General features: G+C 43.4%; 1 protein-coding gene across 1 annotated transcript in view; it reads right to left on the reverse strand.

Annotated features, from left to right (window-relative positions):
• The window catches only part of anks1b (ankyrin repeat and sterile alpha motif domain containing 1B), a 334,903-nt gene that overhangs the window by 89,756 nt on the left and 218,289 nt on the right, over positions 1-26,858 (reverse strand). The window contains exon 12 of the mRNA XM_088646015.1: positions 12,946-13,114. Coding sequence (XP_088502141.1) covers positions 12,946-13,114 — 169 coding nt within the window. The remainder of the gene's footprint in view (positions 1-12,945; positions 13,115-26,858) is intronic.

A 26,858-nucleotide genomic window follows, 5' to 3' on the forward strand; every position in this document is an offset into this window, starting at 1 on the left:
TTGTTATGTGTCGGCCTGATAAAGTCATTAATGAAGTACTAAATCAAAAATAAAGACCCTCTAATCAAGGGGGATACATTTTAAAAACACCCAGAACACGAGATACAGCAATGAACTGTTCTTCCAGGTCTGTAACTTTCCTGACAGCACCCTAGCGTCAGGGGGACTGTGCTTTTGAAGCTGGACCTTTCACGAGTTATATTAGAGACATTAAACCAGGTTCCAGACTGCAAGTAGTGATCAAATACAGTATGCCCTAGAACTACTCAGATAAGCAGGGTACTAAATCCAGAGCCCTGAGAAAATACCTAGTTTTACACAGATTATAATGGTCATGGTTCTTATTGAATAAGGCCAAGGGCATTCTTTCGGAGTTGACACCCAATATCAGATATCTCAACGTGATCTACGGTAAACTGGACTAGACCTGCAGACTCCACCAGGCTCCACCCTGTGGTCTGAGTGGGTCCTAATTCCCCAGTATAGTGACGGGGACACGATAATGTAAAAAGGTGCTGTCCTTCAGATGAGATGTAAAACCGAGGTCCTGATTCTCTCTGGTCATTAAAAATCCCAGAGTATTTCTCTAAATGAGTAGTGTTTTTAACCCTGGTGTCCTGGCCAAATTTCCCCCTGGCCTTTACCAATCATGGCCTCCTAATAACCCCCATCTCTGAACTGGCTTCATTACTCTGCTCTCCTCCCCACTGAGAGCTGGTGTGTGGGGAGTGTACTGGTGCACTCTGCTCTCCTCCCCACTGAGAGCTGGTGTGTGGGGAGTGTACTGGTGCACTCTGGCTGCCGTCGCATCATCCAGGTGGGGCTGCACACTGGTGGTGGTGGAGGGGATCCCCATTACCTGTAAAGAGCTTTGAGTGGAGGGCCCAGAAAGGCGCTATATAAGTATAAGGATTATTAGTTAAGAGTTTAATACTTGGTCAGCTGCAGCCCAGCCTCTATTAGGTATTATTTAGTTATCTGACTGATTATTACTACTGAACATGTCTTAAGAAGGATAGTAATGGTTCCTAAAGGAGCATCCAGCTGTTTTTTTTTTATATATATAAAGCAGAATATCAGCTTCAGCGACATCACCGACCAGCTTGTTCCCCTCTCTACCCTTTGTGTAAAGAAGTGCTTCTTGGACTTCACTTGTGTCCTCTGGTTAGTGTTTCAGTGTGTATTCTTGGGAGCTTGGGAAGAAGTAGCTATCGACAAATGAATCAAAGTATTTGAAAAAACCCTTTAAACGTGGCATTTGTACCATCATAAGACCAAAGACTATATCAGTATGGTTATGTTTTCCCCTAAATCGCTAATATCATAACAAAGAAATATTCTGCATTACAACCCTCAATCAAAAGCACTTCATCATGTTGAAATTACATCTGACTTAGAGCCAGTCAGCATCTTTCAAATCTTAATTCCTGTGTGGAATTTATCTGTAATGAAAATGTGATAGCCACACCACCATCAAAGAAAGCTTAAATGGTTTTTTGAAGATTGTTCTTTAACACTTGATAGATTTACATTTTTAATTTACAGTGCTTTAGAGATTTTAATGATTTCTTAAGCGTAAAAAAACTACAAAACTACAGGAAAAATGCCTGTATATTATATAGTAAATTATTGTATTTGGTAATTACAAAAGAAAGCCAATCAGTGCTTCAATGACACCGTTTTACTCAATAATGGGTAAGGATGTTGTGCTTACAGGGTAAAAATACAATTACTGGCATACAGTAGTAATTAGTGAGCTTTCTTAAGAAATAACACTTCTTTAAAATATGTCTTATTTTTCAATTAGGAATTAAATTTCTTATGCAGACAGACACCTCACAGCATGTCTATACACAACAAAATGCCAACCACTGAATAGGAAAGCATGTCCATACCCAACAGGTTGTCCAACACATAACAGAAACACGCCCATACCCAGCAGGATGTCCAACACTCAATATGAACACGTCCATACTCAACAGGATGTCCAACACTCAATATGAACATGTCCATACTCAACAGGATGTCCAACACTCAATATGAACACGCCCATACTCAACAGGATGTCCAACACTCAATATGAACATGTCCATACTCAACAGGATGTCCAACGCTCAATATGAACATGTCCATACTCAACAGGATGTCCAACACTCAATATGAACACGTCCATACTCAACAGGATGTCCAACACTCAATATGAACACGTCCATACTCAAAAGGATGTCCAACACTCAATATGAACATGTCCATACTCAACAGGATGTCCAACACTCAATATGAACACGTCCATACTCAACAGGATGTCCAACACTCAATATGAACACGTCCATACTCAACAGGATACCCAACACTCAATATGAACATGTCCATACTCAACAGGATGTCCAACACTCAATATGAACATGTCCATACTCAACAGGATGTCCAACACTCCATAGGAATACTCCAATGGGAACCATGTTTTTGCTTTCCACACAGCACATGGCAACAGTATCCACCCCCTTCTAATGATGTCCATTGTGTTGAGCAATGGTGTAATAATTTTATCAGTACTTGAATCCTCAAGGTGAACACTTTAATGAGTAAAAGAACCCTACAGTGGAAATCTTTTTGGACAGCTAAGTTGAGAATAGACCTCTCACGTTCGTAAACCCCTCCTCTTAAGGACACCCCTTCCTTGTTCTTTACTCATCCACCGCACCTGCTCCCTGTTCCAGCCCCCTTTTCAGTTCACCTTAAAAGCCAGACACTGACGCTATTCCGGGCTCTGCACTGGTTTTTGTCCCAGGCGAGTCTGGGATCTGGCAGTGCCTGGTCCCGTCAAGCTTTTAAGTTCCTGTTCCTGCCGGTTCCGACCCGGTTCCTGTTCTTATTCTGTTTGTCTCGGATGGGCCGCCCGGTTTGGGATTTTCACCTTCTCTTGGATTCCCCCTTGGACTTATTCCTGGATTGTTTTCCTCGGCCACACCTCCCCCGAACACCAGCGCACCATGGACACGCCCCCTGTTTTCATCCCCGACTCCCGCATGCTTTTTCCCGTGTTTTCCTCACTCATGCCCGGATCGTGTCGTCTGCATAGGGTCCGGAAAGAACGCTTCCGTTACCAGACCCTGTCCACATACCGCATTTTCACTATTATAGTGAAAGTTTATTTGTTCTAGAATGTGCTGTTTGAGCAATATATTTCAATACATTAGTAATGATTCCTGATAATAATAACAAGAAATGCAAAGAGCACAACTTTCAATGAACCTACAGTAGCCATTAACACAGAACATCTTCTCAAAGAGCTTCTATATATTTAACAACAAACAGCTTAAGAAAAACTTAAAATATCTGAAATTTAATGAATGTAACAAAGTAGAAACAGGCTTTTTTGAAAAACATTAAACACAAAACAATACTATGTTCGGTGAATTGTGCAGGAACAGTATAACAGCTTCCTTTAGAAGCCAAATTCCAGCTCTGCATAGCCTTGAAAAACATTTCAAGCTCTTTCCTGTTTTCTACAATGAAATACCTGATGACACATTCTTGACATAATTCACATTCTGAATCAGCTCACCATTCAATTTCCTCTCTTTTCAATAGGCGTTTCATAGTTTAATAGGTCAATACATCCAATCAGTGAATGACTTTCTTTTCTAACTGTTTAGGGTCCTGTCATAGTTTTCTGCAAAAGTCAGACTGAAGTCTCCATTCAGACTTAATCAATCCAAATAAAGTCTAGGCTTAAATGGCACTGAACTACTGTAAATGCAAAGGAATCAATAAATGTGCTCAATAATGATCTCTGGAGAAAAACAGTGATAGATTTAGAAATATATTGATTTCTCCATTTCCCACACATTCCTGCTTGTTTTTAGGATACACAAGAGATGTGGCACATTGCATTCATTTTAACAAACACCTACAGCCTGGGTGAGTCAGCAAGGGGAACAAGACTCCAGAAATTAAGACACTGAGGTATTTTAGACATTCAATGCCAACTGAAAGGAGTGCATAGTGTGGAAAAGCATGAACTGTTCCATATCCCACTTCAGAGTAAACCCCCTGTTCAATCTTCCCAAGCACGAGTTAGTGGGTGACACTTTGTGAGCTTCATGGCAGTTCAGCTTGCCTTAACCAGTGTGTGGCCTGCTCTTACTCTTGCGCAGCGGGAATTCTGGGATCTGGAGGAGAGAACAAGGAAGGCCTCACTGTGCTGTAGAACAGAGGAGACTGAAAAAAAGGCTGTTCCAGGAGCAAAATTAAACAAAAAGAGCTTTCAACTTCAAGTAGAGGAGTTCTGTGTTGAGGGAAAGTGCTCACAAGCCCAGCAGCATATTCCAGTCATGCAGTCTTAACCACTGGGAAGGATGACGTCAAGGGTTCTCAGCTGATTATGCAGACAGCCTTGGGTCAAGTGGTACAAACAGAATGATTGAAGGCCACCAGAGGAGTCATTACAAGCAAATTGATGATCCTCTCGAGGTGCGAGTTAAATGCCATAGCTGGAGACTGCTATTTCATTGGTTGCTAAAAGGGGTGTGGAGTACCTACAGTGTGTTCAAGGCACAGTGCAGAGGCAAGTGATGCCATCATGCCTCAGAAAGGAGATGCGCTTGGTATGACATGATGTGAGATGGTGCTACAATGTGAAAAAGTAAGAGCGCCACCTCAGTTAAGAGGGTATGTAAAATCAGATGCACTAAAATACATGCAAATCAGGAAGAGATTCCATTTCTATATCAAAACAGAAACATTGCCAGTTTGGTCAGGAGGTTGCACCACACATAGTATCCAGATCAAAAGAAATCTGTCTGTCTTAGGGAAAGATTTGTTGCTGCTTATCCAAACAATATGAAGTCCATCATTCCACAGTAAAAACACGGTGGGAACTGTTGACTGTTGCCAATCTCCCCAGGAGTGGCCATCCTACCAGGCTCTCTCCAAGATGTGACCGTGTGATGCTCCTAGAAGTCTCCAAGAACCCCAGAGACACATCCAGGGATCTACAGGCCTCTCTTGCTATGGTAAGTGTCAGAGTTCATGACTCCACCACCAGGAAAAGACTGAATACGAATGGCTTTCCTGGAAGGATAGACAGGAGTAAACCCCAGCTCTCCAAGAAGAACATGTGCAAAACAGCACTTGATGGAAAAACAGGACATCTGGAACATGCTCTGGACAAATGAGTCAAAAATAGACTTTCGTGGCCATAATCCAAAGCTTATTCATCCTGAAGTCTCATGCAAGACATTTCTTGACAGAGTCCAGTCCAGTTTGGGGAGTTTGGATTTTCAGTTTTTAAAAGCAATGCTGAAGTAACAGTGGGGGTGAGGGGCAAACAGCTTATCGCCCCCCAAGACTAAAACAGTGCAGTCTGCCAGGAATCACTTGTACCTTTTGCTTCCTGTGCAGGGACATCTAAATACCACTTAGCTCATCTTTAGGAAGCAGAACGTTTGGCACATTCCTCCTTCCTTGATTGTGAACGAGCCAGATGGCACAGTGTGCCCACGTTTAATGTAGTCCATTATTCATCCTCTTTGCTCTCTTTTGCAGTTAATCAAGAGGAGCTTTCAAGAAATTCATACGAACATGAAGAAGGTTACAGACGAGACAAGGTCACTCAGCATGGCTTGCTCGTTTGGCTGCTGTTCATCCAAGGATCTCCTTCATCCAGCTCTTTCATGATCAATCGATCCCAAAGGATCTTCATTAGCGCGCGATATTGAAATCATTGATATGACACGCCGGCTATTTTTTTTAAAGTCGAGTTACACATATTTATTTTGAGCACAAATATCATTTCTTATTATACATTTTATTGAATTATTTATTTGTTTTCTTTTGCAAAAAAAAACACTCCGTGCTCTGCTCACGAGAGCCCAGTGTCTTGTCCTACAAATAAAAAGAAGATTCTCTGGTCATTTATTATCTGACGTGTGAAATGATACCTTTACCAACCAGACTCATGGCATTTTTTTCTGGAAAGACACTGCAGGTGCACGTCATGTGTCTCCCCACGTGTCTCTGCACAGATACATACAGATGACGAGATATATACAGCACACATGTCCCGAGTACGATATTACTCTATAAATAGAAAAGCAATTCCTGCTTCTTGTGACTTCAGCATGATTTCAGCTTGCATCAAGCATTTAATAAAAAAACAACTACTTCTGCGTACTGTACTATTTGATGAAATACATATGCACAGGTTGATCTTTTGTCTTGGCATATAACTGCAAAGTCTCCTCAGAAGGTGTAGCTTTTGCGCTGTCACTACGCACGGCACCTCGTTTGGCGCCAGCCGCCTGCCCCATGTGCCACTCTGGGCACTGCTCTGACGCTGAGCGGAGCGGAGCAGGAAGTGCACGCCTTATATGGCGAGCCGGAAGACAGCACAGCTCTCCCCGTGCGGCTGAGAAATTGCATCGCTTGATTTATCCACCTATAAATGCAAGCCATCTCTAACACAGCTACAAGTTCTCTGTGCATTGCCAGTTGCCAAGGCAACAATACAATAGACCTCACGAAAGCTCATAGGGAATAAGGGAAAAGAAAGAGAAAAATGAGTGGAAATCTGTTATTATTGTCCGTGGCAGAGTTTATTTGCGGTAAATGGGAATTATGGCAATCTTAACCATTTTTATTTACCTATTTTGAATGACTTCCTTTCCTCGTTAATTTTAGTTGTATTAATACCAAACTGCTCCCAGCGCGTCAGTATATTTCTGTATATCGCTACTGTATATGGTCAGAGTCATGGCCACCAGAGCAGTCCCGTGTCGTGTGGGCCCCCAGACAAGGCTTACGAAAGGGCAGGGCCAGGATACAGAAAAATCCAGTGCGTATAGAGGGAAAACCGTGTTCCGTCATCCATTTCAGACAAAAATGAGTTTCTTTCTAGCAGCAGTGTGGACGTCAGTGGTTAAGGCTCTTAACTGGTGGGTTGTGGGCTCAAAGCTGGGGGTGAGACACTTCACTCGGCTTGCTTCAGGATCATGCCCAGCTGCATAAACACATAACTTTCCAGTTCAGCGCTGGAAATGAGAGTCTGGTTTTAACTGTCCCACCATGTAACTGTTCTGCAAGTCTTTCCATCACCTGAATTTGACGTCAGTCAGAAGTGACCCTTTCTTAACCGCTGTGTGAACATGTATGACCCCTCCTCCAGCAACCCTCCCTTACCCACCCCAGCTCTGAGAGTGCGTGAGGAGGGGTTTGCTGTCCTTTAATGGACACGGGTGTGTGTGCTGATCACAGAGGAGCATAGAGAGCTGTAGAGAGGCTACAGCTAGCAGTCCCTGAGGTAGACAGAGGAAAACCCCCCTCATCACATAGTCATACAAAATCTGCATTGTAGTGAATAAATTAGAATGGTCTTTTAACGAACAGTTAAAAACGTCCCATTTCTGTAGCCTCCACTCTGCTGTAGCGTTCAGAAATAGAACACAAAACTAAATACACAGCAAGTAATAATAAAAACATTGGTGCTTCCCCCATGTGACTGCAATAACGGGTTAGTCCCAGTGAAAACGCAGGGTATCCAGGCGCGCGCGGAAGGCAGGCGAGACTGAGCAGCAGCACGAGCCCCACTGGAGACGCGCTCCTCTCACGCCACGCCGGACTCCGGAACTCAGGAGTGTTACCGCGTGGACCCGCAGGAGGGCCGTCACGCAAAGTCATATGAACTGCGCCCGGAGAGGTAAATAAGACACATACAGTACAGTATCTGAAAATGAGAATCTAATAATTGTTAATGACATGCCAGCGAAAACGGCATTGCATTTACAAGATAAAGGACTTCAAAGCTCTGAAATGCTGTATATTTCTGCATGACAAAACAAACCACTTACCATTTAAATCTCTTTATTCCAAAAAAAAAAAGAAAAACACAGTTGAAACAGTATTTATGGATGCGGCACAGGCAGTTTTAATACCTGGCAGAAAATGTACTGATAGAGTAAATTCTTACACATTTTGAAAGGAAAATAATCCAGCTTTTAGCTTTTCTAACACGTATCCTTTGAGCTCTCACTGGGTCACACAGCTTTTCCTATTCCAGCCTCAACTATAATCCATATTTGAGAAACACTCTTGTTTCTAGAACATTAGGTTTCGATTTAAAGATGGTAATGGGATTGGTTTAAAGGCTTCTCCTGGCCAAAAGCAGTAACTAATCTAGAGTACAATCTAAGACAGATGCACGGTAAATAACATCTAGATAAATGTAATCACGACAGAGACCTAAACTGATTTGGTTTTGGAATTTTAGAACTCGTCGCCCACCATCTACTAAGGAAACTAAGGATCTAAGGAAACTGAACTGTCTAAACTCAACGTCTAACCCAGGAGTGTGAAGCTGGTTTGTGTTCCGCCACAGCTCTCAGTTACATACTGTACAGTAGCTGGGCTAATTATTTAATTAAAAGCATAACTATTGATACTTGCAATCTTGCTTGAAGGTCTTTCATAGGTTACTGTACTGTATTGTTTCACTAATCAACTATAACAGACCTTAAGAAAAAACCTGCATGTGTCTAATTAAGAAAATAATTAGGTTAATTGCTTAATTAATGGAAGAGGTATTAGAGGGGCCAGCAGATAAAATACTCCAGACAGACTAGTGGACAGACAATGACGGAACCTTTGATTAGTGCACAGCCCAGCAGCCATATCACCCTGCAGCTCACAACTAGCAGCCCACTGGAGCTCAGCAGGTGTGAGCCTGGTCAGTACCTCGATGGGAGACCTCCTGGGAAAGCTAAGGCTGCTGCTGGAAGAGGACGCTGTCCTTCGGATGAGAAGTAAAACTGAGGTCCTGGCTCTCTGTGGTAATTAAAAATCCCAGGGTGTTTCTCGAAAAGAGTAGGGGTGTAACCCCGGCGTCCTGGCCAAATTTCCCCCTGGCCTTTACCAATTCATGGCCTCCTAATAACCCCCATCTCTGAACTGGCTTCATCACTCTGCTCTCCTCCCCACTGAGAGCTGGTGTGTGGGGAGCGGACTGGTGCATCATCCAGGTGGGACTGCACACTGGTGATGGTGGAGGGGATCCCCATTACCTGTAAAGAGCTTTGAGTGGAGTGTCCAGAAAAGAGCCATATTAGTGTAAGGAATAATAATAATAATCACCTAGCACATACGTTTTGGATTTTAACACAATGGTTAAACGGTGGTGTCCAGCATGTTTAAGAGGTGGGAACAGTCAAATTCATTCTGTTAAGATGTGAAATAAAGGCTCAGTTGTGTAACTGAGAGCTGGGCTGGGCTACAGACCTGCAGGTGAGAGTACCAGGATTTTGACAAGAAATAATAATAATTGCTTTTAGAAAAAAATCAATCACTAGATTCCTCAAATGGAAGGATTAACACCTCGGAATTTAAATTTGGAAATTGATTACATAGTTTGTTTTTAATTGTTTAATTTATCCTTTTCAATTTTCTACATTTAATGGGATAGGATGGCCACTTCATAGACTTGGTCTTATGTTTTTTGGGAATTATTTATATCCAGTTTAGACCAATTTGATTCTATATACAATTATATTTTGGCAATAAAAAATCATTCAGGGTCAGGTTTGTCTGCAAAGGTCTTTATAGTATAAACAGCCAAAAAGATTTTAGGTGGATCAGGAAATATGTCTTTCTTCCAGAAGTGTCAAACAGGAGCCAGGGCTTTGCGCAGCGATACGGTAAAGGGCACAGGTCTTCGGAGTAACACACCCAGGCTACAGACTACCAGACGACCGGTGATGTGGCACGAGCAGCAGTTGAACCCGAGTTTCCCAGTCAGCTCAGCCTGTCGCTGCGCCTCTGAGGATGAACCCCGAGGCATTCCGGCCGAACGTCCAGCAATTCCACACTGACCTCTGAGTGACCTACGAGCGGGTCCCCAGGCCCGGGCCCGGGCCGGCAGGGATGAACGGCAGACTGACAACACGAGGAGCCCCTTGCTTCTGTGCAGGGAATGAGCAACCTCCAGAAGCAAACGGCGGAGCAGCACCAAGAGAACACCTGCTAAACATCTCGCCTTGAGCCTCGGCGCAAGACAGGAGGAAACACAGCGAGAGAGACACTGCAAAGACTTCCTGTGGGCACCCAGGGCCAGCCGATGTCTGCCTGCTCCCACTCCGTGGAGAGATTTTTGCCAACGTTTTAGACTTTGCTGTCAGAGAACAACACACAAAAACCTTCATAAAGGACTCTTTCACACCGCTGACCTTGCTGGCCATCAGCCACATGAGCATCACTCGCTGTTAACGTAAGCAGTAGAGGACCCTGGGAATAACATGGCGCTGTCAAGCCGGACAGTATATTTCATTTTCTGAAAGAGTTTTGCCATTGACAAACACTGTCAGCAAGCTCTTGCTGTGTGCAGTAGACTAGGGTGATATGGCTTTGTTTTGTCTTGTTCAGCATCTCTTTCAGACTCATTTTGCACCTCTCAAGGTTTAACCACAAGCAACTAGACTTTCCTCTTTCAGACTATCAGTACTAGACAGTGCTTGTAGATAGATACCTGTGGCAGTACAGCTGTCTCCCCGAGCTGTTCTTGGTTTAAGCCACTAGGGGGCGACGTAGGGAGGAGGAACATGCAGGCATTAGCATGCAGGTGTCAGTGGGACTTGTAGCTCCAGTCAGGTTTTACTGTAAAAACTATAAGACTAGAAATATATTTACTATACAAAACAGAAAGAACACAGGAGAAGGTCTGGTGATGACATCTTAAATCCAATATGTTTATACTGTGAAGGTATTGCCCAGAGGTAAGGCAACGGGTGACCTGTCTGGTTTGCACAGGAGGGGAATCTGGGGGAAACTGGATCAGTGGGCTGGGGACCAGATCAGTGAGGGGCAGTGACTCCGTGACACCAGGGCTAGACCTGCTCAGAGAATCCCTGTACAGCTGCACTCCAGAGTAGAAACAGCGCAGAGGCCCAGCTATTGGTGGTGGATCTATGCACACTAACCACCATCACTCTATCGGCAAAGGATGAGCTGCCACAATATCTTACAGATTAAACGGATTTCACGTTGTCAGTGTATAATACAGTCCTACCGCTCTGCTTCAAGTTCTAAATCAGGAATAGTTTAAATTTACTCAGACTTCGCAAACTCTCATGAAAGCAAACCAACATTCCCTCGCAGCAAAATGCACTATGCATGATCTGTCCTACTGTGACAAACTAAAACTCTTCTTCTTTCCCCCAGATAACATCTGTTTCCAGACACCTTGGGGAATTGCAGTTTCCTGAACAGACTGGTGTCTGAAAAGTTATCAGACATTTACTGTACATACTGCATAAGATGTGTATCTGAAATTTGGAGAATTTGCCTTTCTGGAATAAATCAAATTTGATTTAATAACACTCTTTCAGTTATTAATGCAAACAACACTGAAAACTAGTGACAAGCACACAGGCGAGCACCTTGTAGGTGTTCACAATAATGGTCCACTGATTCCAGCCTCCTCTGTGTTGCAATCAGTGTGTCATCAGCACCCTGCGAAGTTTCAGGCCATGTGTCTGTCAACCAGCTTCTTAAACTCGCTGGTATTTTATTTGCCCTTACAACAAACCTCCATAAAAAATCCTTTGAACTCAAATTGCCTATTTCAAGAGCAACGTATCTGTCTTTGTGCTGAGATTTTACAGACTTCTGTCTGGATAATGAGCATTAAGTACTTACTGAGAAAACTGCTCAACTGTTACAGCGGTCTAATAATCTAATGTGCAGTAAGAGGGATGGTAACTTAACATCAGTGTTTTATTAAGTGTCTTCTAGGAGGGATGGAATAGAGGTCATTTTCTTCTTTTCTTTGATTTTCACACTGTTTTCAAATATCTGCCAAAATGTAAAGACAAACAAGGATGCTTTCTTCATTTGTAACCCTAAAGCTCGTGCGCAGCCTATTGCCAAGAGTGATGGCAGTAACAGGTGGCCCTGGACTCTGCTCTGGGAACGGGGGCTGTCCTATTTCCTTGGACGCTATATCGAAGTCGGCGCAGACGCCAGTCAAGACAACCGGGGAGGGTCGTGCCATGATTGTGCAACACAGCAGCACATGGGAGCCCCATGGCCCTTGGTGGCTCGTGACCATGACCAGTGTGTGGTGACTCAGCCAGGGCTTCAGCACAGCTTGCAAACCACTCCAATTAGCAGCAGATGAGACCGCAGCTCTGGGCCCGTCTGTTTAACAAGTCTATTTAATGTCTGCATAACGGTGTGCAGAGGAGAAAAGGACTTACAAGTAAACGTGCGCAAATGCTTTCAAACCGTGTTCACAGAAGGCCAGTTCAGGAGCCTTTCTGACTGAGGTGATTGTTTTCAGACAAACACAATTTCTGAACTGCGATGCAATCAGCCCCGCTCAACTCTTCCACTGCCTGCTGTACCTGCCTGTGAGCCAGCAGCGGCTGTTGAATCGGGGTTCCCAAACCGGTTCCTGGGGACCCCCACACCAGCTGGTTTTCGTTCCAGCCGAGCTCCTAACTTAACCCAATCCTCAATTGGGCGAACGTGTTGCCCGTTTGGAACCTTTGCAAGTTTTAAGTAGACTTATGAAACGCGACAGATAAAAGGCTGCCTAAATGAAACGTACAGCAGAAACTGAGAGCAGTTAAACCGTTCGAGTTAATCCTATTATTTGGTGACATAAAAGTTCAAATACTAATCAATACAATCCGTTTAGTTGAGTACTCAGCTAGAACAAAAAAACAATCCCCTGCCACCAGCTCCATGATTATTTAATTAATAAGGAGCAGGATCAATATCGCAATCAAGGGGCTGCTTGCGTTCAAGTCATGCAAAGCGACTGGACTGGAAAGTAGCCCTGGTCCACAAATGCTTAAAATCAGCTGCTTGGGAAGATTTCAATTTCATTCAGTTCAAAAGCACAAGCAGCTTACATCCTGTCTGCTCAGTCATTTCGCCTCGCGGAGGTCCTACCTGTCAGGTCGCAGTCCTCGACGGAGCCAATGGAGTAGTTGGCAGGGCTGATGGGGGGGCTGGTGCTGAAGCTGGCGTATCCTAGCGAGGAGCTGACCTCCGAGTAGTCGTAGTTGTGGTTGGGCCGCTGCACCTCCAGGGAGGACACGAGGGACGTGCGCTGCTTGGGCTGCCGGGGACAGAAAAGAGGACAGCGATGAGGCACCGGCACGCTGCATCCCCAAACACCAGCTCCGGAACTGCACCTGTTCAGTCGTGGTGGTAACCATCGCTTCTGGTTAAAGGGCTGGGCCAGAGGGTTTGACTCGATCTGGATTTCTTACTTGTGTTTTATAACGGAGTTTTAAAGAAATGAGTCAGCTGGGAGCGGGTTTACTGATGGCACCAGCAACGTGTTTAGTCAGTCAGGTGTGTACAGAGTGCTCACTTCTGAAGGGCATTATTCTCCCTCAGTGCTGTTGGAAGGAATCCAAAGAGGCAGAATGCAGCACAGAAGAAGTGTTTGTGCCCCATCTTTTCTGTATCAATGAGGGAGAAAGGTGGTAAGAGAGTCAGAATCCTCCCCCAAAGACGCATACATTATAGTGCGTTTACAACGCCCTGCCAGGAGATGTGTGTTTATCTGTCATGATAAAAGAGGAGATTCTGGATAATAAAAATGCCTGCAACACACAAATTGTCAAGAAGATTTGTTCCATTAGCAGGATGTATCATTCTTAAACACCCCCCCATGTTTATAAAAGAAACCAAGCAGTATAAACAGAATCAAACTGTTGCATAACGACAGGATGGATTATATAACTGTTTCTCTTTCTGAAATCCACTTCCTGTTGCATCAGTTAAGAACAGGTGTCATACTAATTAATCTGTGAGAGCGTATGTTTGGTGGAAATGATTTTGATGCAAAAACAGTCTTTTCATGAACTCATTACCATAATTTGTCAGAACGGCTTTGTTTCTTATTGTACTGAATCCAGCAAGTTGAAGCTGAAAAGGTCTGGAAAATTAAAACCACACAATGATGGCACGCTAAGTGAATCACAGCAGGAAGAACCAAACTCTCAGAGCTCTGTGCATTCAGTCAGGCTGATCAGGTTGCGTAATGAAAATTGACAGCCTTTATTAGTGAAATAAACAGCAGCATGTGAGCCACACTGTTCTAGTGCTCTTAGCACAGGACTTCAGTCCCTGACTCTTGTGGGCAAGACAAGTCTATCATTTTCTTCTTTTCTTCACAGTTACAGGGGAAATCCAAAAACAAGAAAATGCATCAGAAACAAATACTGCAGTCTCAGATATTACATATTACATAACAATCTGTTCCCTGCATTTTGTTAATGTGATTCCCTTTGCTGCCAGGACAGTTCATCCGTTAAATTTTTTATTCTTATTGATCACAGCAAATGGCAAGGGCACAGCATTATCAATCATGTACTAATTGAAAAATGATTAACACTGGTGCATCGTAACCTGGCTCCTTTTGTATTTAATCACACAGCACAAAGCTTAAGACACAGATCTGGTCACATTTGTGTTGCTAAGCTTTGCTGAAGAAGAAAAACCATGAATCTTGTTGGCACTTTGAAAGGCACAGCATATGCTCAGTGTTAAATATAGGGCAGATTGTTATGAGACTTTCAGAGCTTGAACCTAAATAATTATACAGTATATGAATATATACAGTATGAACATACTCATTTGCATAAGTGATTCTAGGCAGCACGCACAAAAAGGTGTCACCCAGTCACCCTCAAACCGTTAAGCACCTTGCGGGCAGAGCAGAAGTTAGCAACTGTAGCAAATATTCTGAAGGGTGCAAAGTACTGCACATACCTGTGGGGAGTCACAGAACAAAAATCAGTAATTGATGTGGATAGAGAAAAGGGCAATGTTCCATCAATCCCTACTCAAGTCACAGTGTCTTCACTGTTGTGTAAGAATGCAACAGGGACCACACACCACACACCATACCATACACCGTATACACAGTCAGACATGCCGCAGTTCCTGACACAGTAAAGAGGTAACTACTTAGCTTTCCACAGCTTCAACCAATGAATCCATGCAAGGCATTCGAAATGCTCAATAGATAGATCAAGGGTTATCACCTCTGATTCTACAGCGGTAGGTAATGATGCACCTGTCTATAGCATGACGGTTGTGTGATACTTTCCTAACTTGAGGTAACAGGCCTGATGGGGTGGATACTGCAGTGGTAAACGTCCCGCACTGGTGTTACAGGATTGTACAGTGACTTCGACCGTGTGCAAACAAGGCAATCTCCCTCTGCGGCTTTGCTCAGGCCCCGCAAGCACGCGAAACACAACCCCCGAAGAAAGGCTGAGCCGAGCAGCAACAGCAAGCTGCCTCAATAAGAGTGCTTGAGGTCAGGAGGGGATGAAGTCAGGCGTGTTGTGTTTCTGTCTCGGTGCCTCCAGAATCGGTGAAACTGGTAAGCATGCACCTGGAATCAATAACTAACTGCTAGGGCTATTTCATTTGAAGAGATGGGGCAAGGAAAATGATTAAAGATCAGGGTATCGAACAGTGGGTGTAATCAGTGAATATAAAACTCTAATTGAAATTCAGCTGCACTCTAGTTAAAAACACTTTTTCTTGCCTAGAAGCAATTCTTATAAAAGCCCTGATGTCTGATTTTGTAACCTGTCAATGGAAAACGATTATATACTGCAGCTGAGTGTCGCAGACAGTGCTTAGGGCTTTGAACTAATAACTAGAAGGTTGTGGGCTCAAATCCTGGGTGAAACACTGCTGCTGTGTCTTTTAAGGTAGCTCTTGCATTGCTTCTGTATCAAACCCAGCTGTATATACAGTAAGCTTGCAAATATAAACCGATTTCCGAAAAAAGCATCAGGCAAATACATTGAAAACTGCAACACATCTTGACATCGAGCAAATGCAACAGCAGCAATGTGAAAAAATTCAACGGGAAACCATAATAGATGCTTTAATAAATTGCACAAAACACTCTAGATTACTGTGTGTCAAGTAATTCTGTTGCCGGAACTGTTTAGTCTTTTCCTCACTAATGAGCTGAACAAGAACACATTGATCAGCACAGTGTACTAAAATCCTCACTCAGTTCACCCAGAGCTCCACAGTCACTGTACCTGCAATCAAAACGAAATCCCCACATATTTAGGCAACCCACCATGGACATTTAATAAACACTGTAAACAAGTTTTAGCTTGGGTTGCAAGAATCGGACTGGCTCACAGAACAGTAAAGGCAACTTCCTCTGAAATGTCTGGCAGTCTGGGAATTCAATTTAAACACCAGTTTCTAGTTAAAAAGAGACAAGCAATGAATGTGGCAGGGATAGTGCACCGTAGATGCCACTAAAACACAATTTGGGAAAGCCGCGTCTCAAATGTATTTCGGGTTCCTTGATATTAAGTGATGATGTTATTGTAGTGTAATCTCTGAGACACAGGGGGCAACATTTACTGTCCTGGTGCAGGTAGCATAGTGTTCTGAAAAGTCATGGGACAGAGGGTGAACTGAATATTCAACATTCTGAGCCTTTAGAATCACTTCATTAATTATTAGGATTATTAACAATGATTTCTGTTGCATGACTTCTGATTATTAACACTGATTTCTGTTGCGTTGTTTCTTACCATTAACACTGATTTCTGTCTGGCAGATTTTCGGCAAAGCAGTGTTGCAAAGCTTGTTGTTACCAACTTCCCAAAGAAAAACAAAACAGAGGGGCAAAACAGCAGGTGAGGCATCTAAACAAAATGAAGCAGCAAGCTGAGATTTAAATGACAGCTGCAGTCAGCCGCCCCACCCTCACCCCCCACACTATACTGCTACTGCTGAATGAAACTGACAGCGGCCTGAGATGGATGGAATAATAGTTGTAATAAATCCTTGCACATTTTGTGATATACAGTAGTGCAAAGGAACAAGTAAAGGTTTATTCCATACTGAAATTCTACAACCGAAGAAGGCTCCTGAGCCGAAACGTTGTGTGTCTTTTCTTCTCTTTACAGCGTGGAATAAACCTTTACTTGTTCCTTTGCAGCCTACAGTAGTGAAATGCACATTTTCACAACTTGTGTCCTTGTAAGAGGGCAGCAGACACACGCAGGGAGGAGATCCTTGTCTGAACCACATTACCCAGCATGCTGTACTGAGAGAGCTGCTGCTCCCAGCCACCTGACCAGTTCTGCGAATATGATTCGTCAGGTGATAGTTTAAAGGAGAACCCCAGTGAAGATTTCTCAGGCCAGTCATTAAATCCTGGTAACAAAATAAATTCATTCACGTCATTTGTAGAATTGTACAAATTTCAAAATAAACAAAATCCTGAAATTGGTGAAAGTACTGTTGTCCTGTTGTCACAAACTCGCATTCAAATTCCCAAATTGCAATGTGAAGTGGCCCTTCCTGCTCAATAGTCTCTGTAATGACTAATGCAATGTGATGTACAGTACAAGCGAAGTATAGGTTGTGCAGCAGATATTTCTCTGCATAAAGTTTCCAATGTGATCTGCATGCAGAGTTAATTTGCAATTAGTATTTGTCAGTAAATCGCAAGATTTGTAACCCCGGCATCCTGGCCAAATTTCCCATTGGCCCTTACCAATCACGGCCTCATAATAATCCCCATCTCTAAACTGGCTTCATCACTCTGCTCTCCTCCTCACTGAGAGCTGGTGTGTGTGAGAGGACTGTCGCATCATCCAGGTGGATGCTGCACACTGGTGGTGGTGGAGGGGATCCCCATTACCTGTAAAGCACTTTGAGTGGAGTGTCCAGAAAAGCGCTATATAAGTGTAAGCAATTATTGATGTTATTATTATTATTATTATTATTATTATTATTATTATTATTATTATTTCTATTGGATTAAAAGAGATGTGTTCACAAGCCTGCTTCTGTGACCAGAAGTTTTGTTGCCTCTTTCTAAATCATAGGGCATTGCGCCTTGCATACTGTACCTGGAAATGGTGTCTATTTTGTGATGTCAATTGGAAGATTTAACAGTGTAACTGTGTACATTTGACTTTTGTTGTGGTTGGAAAGGCACTCATCAACGCTGATTCTTTCTAACCCTGAAACATAAAGATAGCGCTGCGGTTGCCCTTCAATAACCAGGAAGCAGAGTCTTCCAATCGTGCCCTGTGACATCCGGGAACAGAGGGCCGAGGTGCTGTGTGCAGATTCAGCAGAGAGACGAGTCAGGACATGAGAGCCTTGGAGGGAGACTAATGTTTGGAAGAGGATTGAGAGAAACCTCAGTCTCAGGGAAAGACTTTATTGTACAGCTGGTAAGCAGCTTATTAGCTATCCAGTAACTGATCATGAGGGACTTCAAGGGAGTCAGTCAGAAGTTAAAAGTGGAGTTTAGGTCTTTGTTTCTGGTGGTCTGCTTGATTTTCCCCACGCTGTAAATAAAAGTACTGGTTGAGGTTGCTTTTGTTTTCTTTTACAAAAGATTGCATGATTCAGCGCCCCAACCACTTGGAGTTTCACACCTGTTAGTAGATGCAGCATGATGGTTTAACCTCCTTGAGGGCAGCTCAGCTGGAGTCCAGCCAGGTACAGAGAAAGCGACAGCCTGTGAGTGCGGAACAAGCTCAGGTGATTTTCGGATTGTATCACCACTCAGGCTATACCGTTAATTGGTCCAGGAAGAAAAAATTATAAAAGCCATGTTGGAGTGGGTCACGTTCATGTTGGAGGAAATGCTTTTTACTCTGAGAAACTGCCAACGTCCTGCATAAAAATCTGAGATGAAAGAAACTCAACCGAGTAGGAGCGCTGACACCATTCGACACGAGTGACCGGAACTTCCCTGAGCCTGAGCCACTGGGGACCTGCTTTCCACGTCATGCAAACATTATGGAGTCGCTCTCCAGAGGCCACTGCTACTGCCATCCTCATCCCTGGACACAAGCCTCTGTGCCAGCGAGATGGCAAAACCCTTTCTCAGCCCTACATACAGCCTGCAGGCTAATGCACATACTGTATGGTGAACAGTCATGCCAGGGATTTATATCTCCTGCCCAGAGAGCTGCAGTCTAGCTGGACTAGTTGAAAGGGTCTAGTTAAGCCAACAATTAGATATATTATTAATGAAGACATACAGTACAGAGAACATAGCCCTCCAAGTCTGGAGTTGTGCACCATGAACTACACTGTTAATTTATGATCATAAATGCTAGCAACTATCGTTACTGTACTTATCTTCCACTGTACTGTATATACAGTATCACTGCCCATTGTGAAGAACAATGCAATGCACTGTAAGAACATCTCAAAGTCATTTTTCAGAACAAAAGAACATAGGAATGCTTGCAGATGAGAAAAGGTCTCGCAGCATGTTCAGTTAGTTTCGTTGCTGTTAGACAAGTGACTGGTCCTGGATGAGGATCTCATCCAGCTGTTTCTGCAAAAAAAGCAGGGTTTCTTTCACATTTTAAAATTAATTTTGAAAAGTCTGCATGGGACAGTGACAAACACGCCCAAAAGGTATTCATTCTGCGCAATGAGGGCAGTAACTGAGGCGTTTACTTTGCCTGTAGCTTACTGAAAAACCGAAATGATCAAGAAAATGAATATCTGATGGCAAGGGCCTAGAGCTCATCTTTCAGTGTTGCCATGATGTATGCACACAGCTCTTTAATGTTCAAGAACTGCATGCATTTCAGCAGCCCCCAGTGTTTTAAACTCGTGTGCATAATGTAAAGGACATCAGGTTCATAACTTCTTCTTTCTTTGATTATCTGATTCATTTATATGCAAAATCCCGAACGAAAATTAAAGACGTATAATGTTAGATGAACTTTGTTAAGTATAAGGGACCATCCAGCTATTCACTAATCACCTCCAGCTAATTTTGAAAAAAGACAAGATTTTGACTTCAACTGCTGACTACTATTCTCAATTTCCCCCCTTATTTTATATTTGTGTCCTCTGATTCACAGGAGAATTCTAGGTTTATATTTACACAGTCCCCGTGTAATCTCTTTTTGTGGTTAACAATAGACTTAATAATACTTTAAAATATCCTCTCCACTACAATGGGCATTAAGGATATTGCTCAGTACTTATGTATTAAGATAAAATAATACCCACTGCACACTTCACTTTAAAAAATCCTTTCAAATTGCTGTAGCAATGAAAGTCTTGATAAGATGAGTAATTTACTTTATAGCTGGCGTAAAATCAAAACACAAAAACAGAATAGTTAAAGGCCAGGACATGATTAAAAAAGAAAATACAGACAATTCTCCGAGATGAAATACTTTTATATGTAATAGACTATAATCTGAATTGCACCAGCAAATCCTACATTGTTTCCTATACTGTACACAAAGGGATGCTCACCGACACTGTAGAATGAGCTTTCAGGTCACCGTAGAGTGAGCAAAAAAAGATAGTCCAATTACACACTCATTTGGAAAGTTTTAGAATGAGTGAAAAACATTTTGTTCACTTTAAGACAGAGAATGAACTCACATGGCTGCATGGAGGGAAGGGGCGACACAAACCGGGGGAGACAACGACAGAACCTCCAACCTGCGGGAGGAGGCGTGAAGAAAGGAACAGAGTTTTTCACAGGGCAGCGGTGACCTCTGAGCCCACACACTCCCGAAGACGGGGACTGCCCGCTACTGTCTGCTGTCCGCCGTTGGGGCAGGTGGCAGGAGACACACGGACCATCCTTCCGCCAACAGGCCCGGTCACCTACATCACCGTCGGGCGATTCCGCCCCGTCAGATCCTGCCGTCCTGCCAGCAGTCCTCCTGCAGCTCAAGGCCAGGAGGTGACGGCGGTTCATGCGCCCACACTGATCTGATCGAAGCCCAGGAGCACGTACTGAGGAACGGCCTCACTGCCGAACGCCAGGGAGAGCAGGCCGAGCAGTGTGTCTGGGAGAGCTTTGGGTGCATTAGTGCGCAGGTGAGCAGGCGGTTTTCTCCCGACAAGGGCAGGGAACTCAGATGACTACACCGTGACTCATCTCGCCAAACACTACTGCTGCAGACCGGGAGTCCATCAGCCTTGATTAATAGAGCACCAGTCTCCAGAAATCCGGGCAGTGGATAAAATTAGAACGCAGAAAGTTTAGACGTGGTACTGTGGATTCAACAGATTAGTAAACCAGTGCTGTAAATTCCTTAAACAGGCAATCGTGGGAACCTGTCATGGCGAGTTAAAGTACTTCGAGTAAATTATTAATTAGTCCAAAAGGGCCGAACAGCCTCTTCTCATTTGTATTAAATCCTTCATGTGTACAAAAACATATAAAGCAGTCTTAATGCTGGGGAAATGAATTTAAAGTATTAAGCTGTCAGAGCAAGACAGAAATGTGAAAATAGATGGGGTTTATTTTTCCATTTAGCCTAGAAGAAGAGGTGGCTGTTTGATACTGAGGACATGCTGTGAGGGTTTCTGCTCTGAGATCTTCATCAGAGACATGCACCGGCAGCAATCCAGCATTCGTTTCCCCGGGTTACAGACTTACTAAACAACATTTCGTTATCTTTCACTGTTTTCAACCCTTCTAACTCCCCTTAAGAAACAGAGCGGTTTGCTTGTCGATGAGCAGTCTTTGATCAGAAACATTTGTGATGGCTTGTAGCTTGTGGTATTTCAACACTTTAAGTGCTCATTAAATATGAAAACATCAGTCCTGGTGTGTACAGAGCGGCGAATGATATGTTTTTATACCCCAAATGCACACGCCTGTAAAATAATCTTACAGAAAATCGAGATCTCTGACCCTATCGAGCCACCCTGGCCCCCGATGTGGATTAATCTTCTAAGAAAAAAGCCTTGCAATCCTTCTATTTATGTCTTGTAGAAAGTAGTGCATGCTTCTCTTACGCGAACTTTTTTTACACGTGTAACATCTGCAAAACTCTGCAGGAGGGAATTTACAGCTGCAAATAGGAGAGTTTAAAAATACCTTGGGTGAGCACAAATGCTCAAATGGTCAAAGCTATTTTAACACAAATGGTCAAACCTCTTATAACAAAACACTTCACTGAATCCCATTTTGACATTTAGTCTCAGTTCGCAAGAAGTATGAATGTGTACATTATGCACAGAACAGTACTATAGGCTATGCATGACCGTTCTTAAAGTTCATCACAGTTAACACGTATAGCTCTTCATTGCAGTAAATGCCATGATATACAGTATTCATACATTTTATCTCCATCTCTGTGTCACGGTGCACAATACACTTAAAGACTTTACATCATTCTTCAGTGATTTCCTTCACCTTCTACTGTGGTATACTGCAGTAATGTGTTAGACAGGATTACTATTTCACACTATTCTGAAACATAAACAATAAAGTTGCATTTTTTTTTAAAACCCCGCTAGTCTTGTAACAGTAATTATTCATTAAAAAGCAACGATTTGTTTCTGTTACTGCATTGTTACCAAACGCTGTGATATGTGACAAGTCATTCATTTACACAGTTAAATTTGTCCTTTTTTGTTTTTGTCTACAGTCTGTGATAATGCACTAATGATTTGCTATGCCTAATACCACCTGCATTCCTGCCCTTTGGGAATTAAAGTAAATCGCAAGTTTACACCAGTTTATTCAGCATTAGGATAGAAGCTTTATGAGATCACAATTTGAGTATGTTAATTGGCAGGCTCATTAGGTTAGCAAATTATTCAATGTGTAAAATATGTGCTAATTTTATGGATATTAATTATTCCCATAGTTCTGGAGTTCTTTGTTGGTGTGTTTTACTGGAACTGCATTGCATCACAAGGCAGGAACACAAAGAAGGAAAAACATTTATCAATGTCTACAGATGTGCTCAGGCTGAACAATGCATGTAGACTTTGCATGTAGCTTGAAGTGATAAATATCCATCAGCTCTGGGAACTAACGGTGACTTTTTTTTCCGCAGGCAATCAATGGCAATAACTAAAAAGTGTTTATAATCAAAGCTACCAGCCTTTCTAGCTATTATTTGCATTTATCTTAATGTTCTGCCTGCGATGACATGAAAAGCTTAATTACATAATGAAGAATGATTTGAAAATTCTAGGGAAATGAAGTGTTCTTCTAATATGAACATACAGTATGAGTCTTCCGTTCTTGAAAGCTGTGAAGTGCTTTGATTACATGAAAGAATCAAGCCGCTGAAAGCGAACTTTTAAAGTTGCAGCTTTGGTGCCAATGCAGCTACTGATTTACTAATGGCTACTACTGCTGTTTAAGAGTTTGTTATTTACAGCAGCGGTGTTATCTGGTTGTGCTCAGCTTTGTGCTTCCTGCCGGAATTGTAATCATTAGAGTAGTAGCAGAAATAACAACGGCTTGCATTTTACGCATCACTTTGCATCCCGGAAGACCCCGAAGTGTTTCACATTTAGAAGCAGCCTGGGTGACACGCCGCGGCCCCTCTGCATCAGAATCAGGAGGAGAAACCTGTGCAATCCCAGTAAGAGGAGAAGACCGCAATATGAGAACAGGAGGCGCTCTTCTACTGTAACGGGAGCCAGTCCGGGCTCCCGTGAAGCATAGTTCAGGACCCCATGCAGACGGTATAATCCGGAAGTAAGTGGAGAAGGACAACAGGGAAAAGACGTAGGGGATCAGGACAGGTTGACAGACAGGGGGGCGTGACGACTGTGATCCGGTGCTCGGGGGGGCGTGGTGCAGGCAAACAAGTCCAAACAGCCCTGGGGGGGAAATCCGGGGCACAGTCCAGGGTCCAGGTACCAGGAGAACCATCAGAGGCAGATGAATTTAAAATCCAGAACGGGATCCGGAACAGGAACAGGGAGTTAAAAATCAAGATAACCGGCCAGACTGCATTAGCCCAGGACGGAATCTGGCCAGGACACCGGTGATAACCCCCCTGCTCTTATGAACAGTGCCCTGGAATCATTAATGACCAACTCAGGGCCGCAGTTTAAGCCCTCAGCTGACGGACACTGTGCGTACAGGGAAGACTGAATCAAGACTAAATAGCTTTTAGGTCAGATAATATGTATTTTTTACAGTTAAAACCTCATGGAGGCTTGTCTGAATTTGGCCAGTTGTTCCACTAGTCATTTGCAGCTGACAGACTCCAAACTCAGGACTGGATTCTCCCAGAGGATTTTTCCTTCTCGGCAATCAGGATAAGGGAGCAGCTCCAGCAGTGGCTCCGACTGAACCCTGATCAAGGCACAACCCATCCGTACTGGCAACTTGTTGTGATTGCTAATTTATTGTAGTTTGGTCAAATGCGAATAAAAACAAAACGAGTAGACGAACGTAAAGGGATGGTGTACTCAGTACTTCGGCATTATCTCGCCTGGCTGAAGAAATGACAGCACTGGCCGAAGATCATCCGTGTCACAGCTCACACAAGGAATGAGTCAGGGAGGCAGCTGCAAGAGTGCAGCAAGGGAAGCTGGAACAGACGTGTGTGGCAGTAAAGAGCTGTGGGCAGCCTGCAAGTATTGATACGTACTGTAGGAGAGCAGTAGTGCAAGATTACAATTTGACCTCCCCCTGAACTTCTGTTAAACGACACCATTTGTTAATAAAGCACTGAAGAAAAATAAAAGAATCAATACATGCAACTTCAACTTTCTTTTTTCAAGTCACAGGTTTGTTCAAGTCACTGGCAGATCGACGTTGCAATTTCGAATCCCAGCTCGGGTCTCTTGCCAAGATTGTCTAACCCTTGCAATTCCTGTGTTAATCTAGTGCGCTTTCGGCCGTGAACAGATAAGGTAAGAGACAGTTCAGTAGATGAAAGTTAACCGCCGTACAAAATGACAGATAATAACAGTGATACTTTTAATAAAAAGCACATTTCTCTCTGTGACCTCAACTGCTGCCAAATTCTCCACAGCAAAGAACAACAACGCGGATGTTTTGGAAGTTATTCCGAAGCTCCCGTTTTCCTAGCGTGGACTTTCATTTTGCTAATTCCAAATACCGTTGCCTAGGCAACGAACAACACAGAGCATAATACACGCGGCGAGGGGCCGTGACAACAAACCCAGACTGCGCTTCTCCGCTGAACTGCACAATGATGGCGAAAATAAAAACATTTACAATGCAAATTAATCAAGGTGCTCAGACTTAATTCTCTAGTGCATGACATGGAAGGACATGAAACACGACGGTAGTTATTAACTGCCACGTAAAAATAAACAGAATGGATTTTCTACATCTCAGAGGAAAACCATCGTGGTTTTAGACACTAAAGCATACCCACGACCGAAAGGATCAATACCACCAGCAGTCTTTCTAGGACCTGTACAATGGCAGATGTCATGGAAATTAAACAAAGCCCACAAGAGACAGGAGAGAGTCACTATCTTATCTCACCTTTCAGGGTCCCTCCCCTGGATGTACTGCAGGCAGGAGGGGATCAAGCTGAGCAATCTGTTGCCAAACAGCTTTACACATCATTATCTAAATGTGAGGGATTGAAATCCTGAAAAGAATTCCTCAACCCAAAGCAGAACATGGAATAACATGGATTGATGACATGGACTGTCATCAAAAATCAGCAGCAATGCCTGTTGTTTTTTTATAATAAGGCTGAAGCTTTTCATATTTTCATTACTTTTCCATTAAACTCTCAATGAAGCAGCAATATTCTGCTACAGAATGTGTTCTTTTAAAACTGAAATCCCTCATTTGTCATCCTTGCAAATGTGCACATTTTATGAAAATCATCTCATGCAATGAGTTTGTCTCTCTTTCGGTCTGCTTTTCGAGGAGGAAGTCCCTGCTGCTTGAGTGGTGGTGGTGGGCCAGTAGGTACAGTAGCATTCTTCTCTTGAGACCAGAATGTCCTAACTACTGCCTTAGTTTACTGACCAGGAGCACTGTGGTGTAGGAGGCACCCTTCGTGGTGAGATGATTCACTGAAACTATGAGCAGTGTTGGTAAAGGTGGAGGTGTTCATCCTGGTGTCCTTGCGAAACATTTTGCTGGTTATGTGCCTAAGAACATAAGAAAGGCTAAAACCTAGAGTAGGCCATCGGCCCCTCTGGTAGATTGCAGGTAATTAATCGAAAGGTCTCGTCCAGCCATTTTGTGAAAGACTTTAAAGACTTGAATAACATGCAGGAGCTTGGATTCTCATTCCCTAAGCCCACAGCCCTGTGGGTAAAGAAGTGCCTTCAGTTCTCAGTTTTAAATGCCCTTACACATGGGGCTTCCTGTTTCCTGGTTTGCGTTTTACCCTTTGTCTTGAATAAATGCCTGGTCCTCCTAATCTTCCCTCTGAGTTCAAACAGTGAGGCAGTTGCTTACTTCTCCGCCTTCACGGTTTAGATACGGCCACTCTACCCCCAGGTTCCCCACCGGGTACAGGCCGCAGACAAACGCAGGATGGCTTTACCTTCTCTTTGGCTTTAGCTTGAAGGCATGATTCTGAGGAAGGTGCCCCCAAAGGCCACCCACATCCTGACTGTTCCTGCCTACAGACACAGCTCCACACACACACCTCTCATCCCCGGCAGCACGGTACTCTCCTCTCCTACCTGCACGGCCACCATCACACTGCGATCAGGGCTACTGAGCAATAAGAGTCTAAAGACTGTCACCCACAATTACACCAGCTTTACATCAGCATTATACGATCTACATTCTCCGCTAGGAAAAGCACAGGGCAATTAGACTAGGGAAATTCTAATGGCAGCAAGGGCCGAGATATCTAATTTTTTAAGTTTCTTCTCCTAGCGTTCCAAAACTGCCCGCTCTGCTTTCCTGTTAAAAAGACATAAGGAGCCAGAGGGTTTAATTAGCACGGTAAACTTGCATTTACCATGTATTTCCTACTGTATTTACTCATGAAGAACAGATCAGCAATATTGATTCTGTTGAATGCTTCAGCACTCCTGACTTTAAAAACACATCCACCTGTATTTATTTCCTGAAAATGCCATCG

This window comes from Lepisosteus platostomus, chromosome 9 (genome assembly GCF_059453375.1).
Source record: "Lepisosteus platostomus isolate fLepPlt1 chromosome 9, fLepPlt1.hap1, whole genome shotgun sequence".
In the NCBI taxonomy this organism is placed as follows: Eukaryota; Metazoa; Chordata; class Actinopteri; order Semionotiformes; family Lepisosteidae; genus Lepisosteus; species Lepisosteus platostomus.